Consider the following 8798-nt stretch of genomic DNA (forward strand, 5'->3'; position numbering starts at 1 on the left):
CGCAGCTCCATGTCTCGAGCTTGACTAGGTGCCTAATATGGGTGGCGATCAAAACTAAAAGCCTTCCCCATGCACACTGGTCAATTTGCTTCCTTGTCTTCGTCAGCGATGTCGTAGCCAGCCACGTTATCCCCGTATCCGACAAGGTCACGGAGAGCCCTCGCCGGTGGGCACACGACCACTATCTACCTGCATGTGCATGATGTCAATCCAACTTGTGCCCCGACATAGACTCACCTAGGACTGGCTGTGTGCTTTTGCATGTGTCGCTGCATGCTCCAATTATTTCATCTAAAAGTCCAAACTGGTGGAGGGACGCTGACAATATATTTTCAACAATTCCTCGCACGTGCAGACTCCTTTAGACCCTAGACGTGGAGTCGATGTAGACGTGGAGTATTGATCTTCAACTTGAGACCTCCTTGCACTGATACAATATTGAATTTATGTTTCAGTCCCAATAATGCCAAGGAGCCATTTCGACTAACATGTTTTCCTCACAAGAAACAACAATCTTCTTTCCTACATTCGAACGTAAATCTAATAATATGTCGTTGGTGACATATAGCACATGCTTCGTTAATCAAATTAAGGAGTAAACAAGCCACACATGCCCTATAAAGTATAAACCAGATATGGTGAGCAAATGAATTAAAAATAAATAAATAAAAGATATGGTGAGCAAATGACAAGGATTAGAAGTTGCATGCTGTAACTTGATGACAATTGGAGTACTGGTACTTCCAATCATACTAGTACTAGTACTAGCATAAAATTTGATCGTGGATTACCAACTCATTACTCCTACCTATCCTAGCCGGCACGTCCGGATCTGCAGGCTTCCCATCCAGCATTCTCCCCCGCCTCCACTTCTACCTTACCCCTCTTTCCACGGCCCCTCACCCACACCAACACATAACCCGTAATGCCGTAATGGCTCATGATGGCGAACGAACGGGGTACTTGGAACTAGCCGTCGTAGTACATGCCAAATACTCCCCACACGCATCGCTTTCCCCCAAATCAAAACGCAGATGATTCGCTTGCTGCTTCCTTCCCCCGCTCGTCCACATCCCCGTCTCGTCTCATAAACTTCGGCCTCTCTGCAACTCCCCTCTCCTCCTCCCCCACTCCCTCCAACTTCCCACTCCTTTATGTCAGGCACGCACAAGCCGCGGGTGCTCGTGATTAGCTAGCCTGCTGCTCGCGCTCGGCCGGCCAAGGAGGAGGAGGAGGAGATCTCTTGTCTGTGCTGTTGGTCTCTTCTCTCCTTGCTTCGCGAGGGAGGGGAGGGGAGGGGAAGGGAGGGGCGATGGTGGGGTCGCCCACGAAGCGGCTGGCGCGGCGGGTGATGAGGAGGCCGCTGGAGAAGGCCGGGATGGTGGGGCTCGCCGTGGTGGCCACGGCCACCGCCGCGCTGCTGCTGCTCGTCTGTGCCGCCTCGCTCCGCTGCTCCGCCGCCGTCGACTACGCGCTCGCGGCGCCCAGGAGGCTCTGGAGCGGCGGGGTCTCCATCGCGGCCGAGGCGTCGCCGTCGCCGTCGGCGGAGAGGGGGAGCGGCGCCGTTAAGAAGGCGGCGGCGGCGGCGGCGGCGATGGTGGTAGGGGAGGAGTGCGACCTGTTCGACGGGAGTTGGGTGTGGGATGACACCTACCCGCTCTACGAGTCCAAGGACTGCCCCTTCTTAGACGTCGGGTTCCGGTGCTCGGAGAACGGCCGGCCGGACGCTTCCTATGTCAAATGGCGGTGGCAGCCGTCGCGCTGCGATCTACCCAGGTTGGTTGGACTTCACTACTTCTTGCTTGTGCCGTTGCTACTAGTACCCCCTCTGTGTTTTTTTTAAGAATCGACTTGAATCTGTTGTTTTCCCAAGCTTGTTGTGTAAGTAAGAGAAATCTCTAGTCACTAGTAGAACCTTAAATTCATTGTCAATCATGAATTTCAACGTGGCGCTCTCTGGTGAGGTGAATGCACAATTCGCATTTGTATTCACAAGTTCCAATCCATTACGGGTCCTTGGTCACGTGGATAGGTTGGCTTTGCAGTTTATAGTTTCCAGTTGGGATTTTCTAGCACTTTCTTCGGCGAACTTGTCAAAAAGAAGAGATTAGGATGGCGATGGCTTGTTAAATAAACGTGATGCAATCTAGCGATCGACATGTTGCATTTTGTACATATTGGGGATTAAAATTGCAGCAGTAGTTCTGACTTGTGAGATGGGTGCGCATTTTATAATCTGAACCCTACTAAACATTAGATTATTCGAACATGGTGCTGCGGACGACCGATTCACCTTAGGAATTGGTACTGCACAGTACGATTGGGAACTCACCTTTTCACACTTTGCTCTGATTGAATTAACGATGCCCAGAGTTAGCAATCAACATGGTGCATTTTCTATATAACGGGAATTAAAATTGCAGCAGTAGTTCTGACTTGTGAGATGTGGATCCATGGGTGTGCATTTTATAATCTTAACCCTACTTAATACTCGCTCCATCCCAAAATAAGTGCCGCTGATATAGTACAAAGTTGTACTACATCAGCGACACTTATTTTGGGACGGAGGGAGTATTAGATTATCCGAACACGGTGCCGCAGGTGACCGTCTCACCTTTGGAGTCGGCACTGCACAGTATGATTGTGAATACCCTTTAACTCTTTGCTCTGATTGACTTAGAAAATAATGTTATGCACTCAGTTAGTCTTCGGGTAAATATATTACTTATTTCGGGAAAATAATGTTATGCGTGAGTTAGCTTTCGGGAAAATAATGATATTGTTCAATTATTTGGGTCTGACATGATGTTGCCATCTTTCTTACCACATGTGATTGGAAGTGGTCTCTTCCTGTAATTTGCCAAGTCCTCTGGTATTTCTGTTGTTAGTGTTATGTTCAGCTGCACGGTGAAATGTGGGATATGTTGTTGGTTAGCTTTCTTAGTTAAATTTCTTGTTTTCATGCATGTGAATATCCTTTAATTGAAGTTATTTCGTTGTCCCTCATAACTACTCCCTCCGTTCGGAATTACTTGTCTTGGAAATGGATGTATCTGGAACTAAAATACGTCTAGATACATCCATTTCTGCGACAAGTAATTCCGAATGGAGGGAGTACAATTATAGGCTATCTCACAGAGCTATTCTTTCTCGAACACAACTTACATAGCTATGCTGGAATATTGCTATGTTAGGGTAGTTAATTTGATGGGAATCCTCATGCAATTGTAGAATGTTGAATGTTTGCAGATTTCTTTTTCTTTGGGTAACCCAATCCAATTTAGGTGAAGTTAATACGTAAATTTAATTTTCTAAAAAATGATGTCTCAGTAGGCAATACAAGTTACACCCCAAATTAATTTTATGAAATAAATCGCCATCTAATACCATCAGCAGCATTATGTCGTATAGTTTTACTACCAAACAATTAGGGATGATGATGTTAGTTACATGGGGCTAGTGCTGACTGTAGCCATGCTTTACCATGGGTCACCATCATTTCATGAGTAGCTAAATAACAACACATTGTGCCACTATTTGCTGCCATTTAATTTGTGTCAATGATGGTGTAATTTAGGAAATCCGCATGTTTGCAACATGTAAGAGGACGGGTGCATGTGTTGGATCTTATAATGTGTATGACTGTGACTGCAGCAAATAGTTTACTGTGCTTAGCACATCACTAATGGACAGACAAATCATGAGCCTTTATGGTGAAACTCAAGAGCAGTGCATTGTAATGAACTTTGAACTCTGACATATGGTGCTTGTGAATTGTGATATAGTCCACCTTTACTTAGAATAATCACAGTAATGATATTACTGAGTGCCGTGCCATTGAGCAACTTGAAACTCTTTGCAAATTGAAATCCTCGAAATAACAGCTGATTATCAATTCCTTTGTATTATGTAAGTTCATGATTTTGCTTACTGCTAATCATGTTTGTGAGCGGAACAACCTGAACAATATGCTTTTCTCCTCTAAGCATAATTTATCTCAGCTTCTAACTTAAATCTTTTTTCCTCCCATTTCCTAGATTCGATGCCAAATTTATGCTCGAGAAGCTACGGAATAGAAGGGTGGTATTTGTTGGTGATTCAATTGGAAGGAACCAATGGGAGTCTCTGCTTTGTATGCTCTCTAGTGCTGTTCCTAACAAGAAGTCCATCTATGAAATTAATGGGAGTCCCATCACAAAGCACATGGGTTTCTTGATTTTCAAGTTTAGCGACTACAATTGCACTGTGGAGTATTACAGGTCTCCTTTTATAGTCCTTCAAGGCCGTGCACCAGCTGGAGCCCCTAAGGTTGTTAAGTACACAGTTAGGGTGGACGCCATGGATTGGATGTCGGGCCGCGGTAAGTGGAGCAGTGCTGATATTTTGATCTTTAACACTGGGCATTGGTGGAACTACGAGAAAACTATCCGAGGGTAAGCAACTAAGAATATACATTATATTGACTTAATAACTTGTCCTGTCTCAGTTTAAATGTTTCTTGTAGACGTCGTCCTTTTTTTTTACCATCACCTTCTTCGTGTTCACGAATTCACCTTTCATATTCGAAATTAACATCTACTGGTGATTAGTATACGCACCAGCAGAGTAGCATTTGATTAGTATACACACTCTTGTAATTTGTTCACATGTATACTTTTCTGATAGTTGTTTAACAGAATTGTGATAGCATGATTCATGAAACTACTGAGGGTATGGGATGTTAAGATGTGGTTACAGCTAAATACACTAAAAAATAGGCCTATGAACTCTTTTGTTCTTTAATAAAACATACATAGAACTTAATAGTATGCGATTTCTGGCCCCCAACCTGATCTATGTGATGATATCTTTACCTGTGGTTCATTTCTTGTGGAACCACCACAATTGCATCTGCCGTAATCGACTTAAAACTAGGGTTACTTTGTCTGTACCAGGGGTGCCTATTTCCAAGAAGGAAGTGAGGTCAAGATGGAGATGACTATTACTGATGGGTACCAAAAATCAATACGGACACTATTCAATTGGCTTCACAAAGAAGTTAACACAAGCAAGACCCACGTCATCTTCCGTACTTATGCTCCTGTGCACTTCAGGTCTGTACAATGAACGACTTGTGAACGCTACGTCTTCCTTTTTATGTTTCCTTGCTAAAGCATTTTCATTGAGAGTGCTTATGTTTCAAGGCCCCAAACAATCATCACAGGCTGCTTGGTTTGACACAATAAATTTTGGAGTCAGAATTTACTCATTATATTTTTTATTCAAAGCTTTATGAATTTCACTTCACCAAAACATATTGTTCAATATATGATCCATCTTTCACCAGCCGTTTTGCAATTTTACCAAATACAATATATGACAGTATGGGTTATATAGGCACTTAAAAGGCAAATAAATGTTGGCTTCCTGATTTCTATGCTATCAAACATTTCATCAATTTCTCTTGTTCTTGATTTTTTTAAATCTATTTAACTATTTAAATACATGAGTAAATTGACTGATCTTTAACTAGAGTAATCCATGTTTTCCTCAGAGGTGGTGACTGGAGGAGTGGAGGGAGTTGCCACTTGGAAACTCTTCCTGATGCGACACCAGTTAAATCACTGGAGCAATGGGCTGACATGCTTCAACCTGTGCATAATTTTCTTGGGAGCAGCATCAGACCCAAGCTACCTGGGTTAGCTATATTGAACGTGACACAGATGACATCACAGCGAAAAGATGGTCACCTCTCAGTATACCTCAGCCCTTCAGGGCCTGTCCCTCTGCACAGGCAGGATTGCAGCCATTGGTGCTTGCCTGGAGTTCCTGATACCTGGAACGAGCTTCTGTATGCTGTCTTCATGAAAAGGCAAACGGTGATGGACCAAAATGTTTCTCTTGCTGGCTCAACAACACTGAACACAGGCTGACTAAAATCCTGGGGTAGGCTACCTGATGCTCGCCCGGTGAAAGCTTGGTATCTAGGGTTCGTGAGTCTCCTGCAACGATGATGCTGTCGATATGCTTCCCACTTAGGTAGCCTAATGGTGAAATGCATTTTTGTCAGAAGATGGGAGCTGGCTTGCAGGAAGCTGCACCACTCTGCTCTGCTGTACTGAGAGGTTAGTGAGTATAAGAGCAAAATTGAAGAAAGTCATACATATAGCTGAATGTGATAGTCTGTGTTTCACAGAGGCGGCACAAGTGTTAGCCGATGTGATCATAGATTAGAGGGGGCGCAGTCGGTGATGTAGGTAGTATATTGGCTGCTGTCATATTGGGGATGTTGCCGTGGTGATTGTATGTAATTCATCAATTTTATCCTTAACGGTATATTCTCAGTGGCTACAGCAGTTGATTTGCATAGTTCGGCGTTTCTATCCCTTCCCGAGCACTATGATTAACTAGAGGATAACTTGCGTGTTGCTGCAGGAATTAGTTGATGAAAATTTGGATTGATAACATGGCAACTAAAATTTAAAATACATATGATTTACTATACTTGATATATATTGTTATAACAATATTTATTGAATTAAATATCGGCCGATATTTAAGTTAATCGGCTAGTTAATCCTGAATCTGTAGATCACGGATGCCATTACACCTTATCCATCGTGTTAACTAAATAAAGGGAAAGGGAAAGGGAAATTTGGGCTCCAAAATTTTGGCCCATTCCCTCCTTTACCCCAAAATTGGGTGTTTTAGGTCAGCCTGTTCCCTCACTTCTCACTCTCCCCTCCCCTCCCATAGTAATCCTTTTTGAAGGAGGCTAGGAGCCGCCGCCAACCCGAGCAGGTGCCGGTGCCATCCCCCAGATGATGAAAATATGCCCTAGAGATAATAATAAAATGGTTATTATTATATTTCCTAAATCATGATAAAGGTTTATTATTCATGCTAGAATTGTATTGACCAGAAACTTAAATACATGTGTGGGTACATAAACAAATACCAGTCCCTAGTAAACTCTACTAGACTAGCTCGTTGATCAAAGATGATTAAGGTTTTCTAACCATAGACATGAATTGTCATTTGATAACGGGATCATTAGGAGAATGATGTGATGAACATGACTCATCCGTTAGCTTAGCATATGATCGTTCAGTTTATTGCTACTGCTTTCTTAATGTCAAATACATGTTCCTTCGACCATGAGATCATGCAACTCCCGGATATCGAAGGAATACCTTGTGTGCTATCAAACGTCACAAAGTAACTGAGTGATCATAAAGATGCTCTACAGGTATCTCCGAAGGTGTCTGTTGAGTTCGTGAACCGAGATTGAGATTTGTCACTCCGTGTATCGGAGAGGTATCTCTGGGCCCTCTCGGTAATACACATCACAAGAAGCTTGCAAGCGAAGTGACTAAGGAGTTAGTTGCAAGATGATGTATTACAGAACGAGTAAAGAGACTTGCCAGTGACGAGATTGAACTAGGTATAGAGATACCGAAGATCGAATCTCGTGCAAATAACATACCAACAGACAAAGGGAATTATGTATGTTGTCATAAAGGTTCAACTGATAAAAGATCTTCGTGGAATATGTAGGAATCAATATGGGCATCTAGGTCCCGCTATTGGTTATTGACCGGAGAGGTGTCTTGGTCATAACTACATAATTCCTGAACCCGCAGGGTCACACGCTTAACGTTCGCTGACGCTAGAGTAGCATTGGGATATTTGATGAGTGGTAACCAAATGTTGTTCGGAGTCCCGGATGAGATCACGGACGTCACGAGGAGTCTCGGAATGGTCTAGAGATAAAGATTTATATATGGTAAGTCATATTTTGGGTTCCAGAAAAAGTGAAGTTTTTTCGGTATTGTACCGGGAAGCTTCTAGATGGTTCCGGAGGATTCCGAAGGGGTCCGGAAGTCCACAATTGGGTCCACCATGACCCAAGGGCTTGTATGGGCTGCGGGGAGGTGCCCTAGCCTTATTGGGCCAGGTGCACTAAGTCCTCAAAAGCCCATGTAACTAGGGAAGGCAAAAAGGAAGGAGTCCTAGTAGGAATAGGATCGGACTTGGAGTCCAAGTCCTCTCCCCCTTAGCTGCGCCCTAGGGTTTGGAGGGTGTCGGTGTCAAAACCAACGGATCTCGGGTAGGGGGTCCCGAACTGCGCGTCTAAGGTGGATGGTAACAGGAGGCAGGGGACACAATGTTTTACCCAGGTTCGGGCCCTCTTGATGGAGGTAAAACCCTACGTCCTGCTTGATTAATATTGATGATATGGGTAGTACAAGAGTAGATCTACCACGAGATCGGAGAGGCTAAACCCTAGAAGCTAGCCTATGGTATGATTGTGTGTTGTAGTTGTTGTTGTCCTATGGACTAAAACCCTCCGGTTTATATAGACACCGGAGAGGGTTAGGGTTACACAAGGTCGGTTACAAAGGAGGAGATACACATATCCGCATTGCCTAGCTTGCCTTCCACGCCAAGTAGAGTCCCATCCGGACACGAGACGAAGTCTTCAATCTTGTATCTTCATAGTCTAACAGTCCGACCAATGGAGATAGTCCGGCTGTCCGGAGACCCCCTAATCCAGGACTCCCACAGTAGCCCCTGAACCAGGCTTCAATGACGATGAGTCTGGCGCGCAGTATTGTCTTCGGCATTGCAAGGCGGGTTCCTCTTCCGAATATACCACGGAAGAATTTGAATATAAGGATAGTGTCCGACCCTGCAAAATAAGTTCCACATACCACCATAGAGAGAATAATATTTTCACAAATCTAATTTGCTGACTTGTTTTGGCAACACGACATTATGCCATGGCCCGGTGATTATTCGAACCGTTTTCTTTAACT

The 8798-nt window shown here is 44.0% G+C and overlaps 1 protein-coding gene across 1 annotated transcript; it reads left to right on the top strand.

Moving 5' to 3' along the window:
- The first annotated feature begins 946 nt into the window (after nucleotides 1-946).
- LOC119300817 (protein trichome birefringence-like 11) lies at nucleotides 947-6346 on the top strand. The gene is made up of 4 exons (XM_037577704.1): nucleotides 947-1776; nucleotides 4038-4433; nucleotides 4935-5093; nucleotides 5534-6346. Exons 1-4 carry the CDS (start codon nucleotides 1313-1315, stop codon nucleotides 5910-5912), a joined length of 1398 nt encoding a protein of 465 aa, XP_037433601.1. The 5' UTR covers nucleotides 947-1312; the 3' UTR covers nucleotides 5913-6346.
- The last annotated feature ends 2452 nt before the right edge of the window (nucleotides 6347-8798 follow it).

This window comes from Triticum dicoccoides, chromosome 5A, assembly GCF_002162155.2.
Source record: "Triticum dicoccoides isolate Atlit2015 ecotype Zavitan chromosome 5A, WEW_v2.0, whole genome shotgun sequence".
Classification (NCBI taxonomy): Eukaryota; Viridiplantae; Streptophyta; class Magnoliopsida; order Poales; family Poaceae; genus Triticum; species Triticum dicoccoides.

Bases quoted from the DNA above. Each gene is read 5' to 3' on its own strand.
- LOC119300817 (XM_037577704.1), top strand. From the start codon at position 1,313: ATGGTGGGGTCGCCCACGAAGCGGCTGGCGCGGCGGGTGATGAGGAGG. The intron at 1,777-4,037 runs GTTGGTTGGACT...CCCATTTCCTAG, and splicing joins TCGCGCTGCGATCTACCCAG to ATTCGATGCCAAATTTATGC. The intron at 5,094-5,533 runs GTCTGTACAATG...TGTTTTCCTCAG, and splicing joins TATGCTCCTGTGCACTTCAG to AGGTGGTGACTGGAGGAGTG.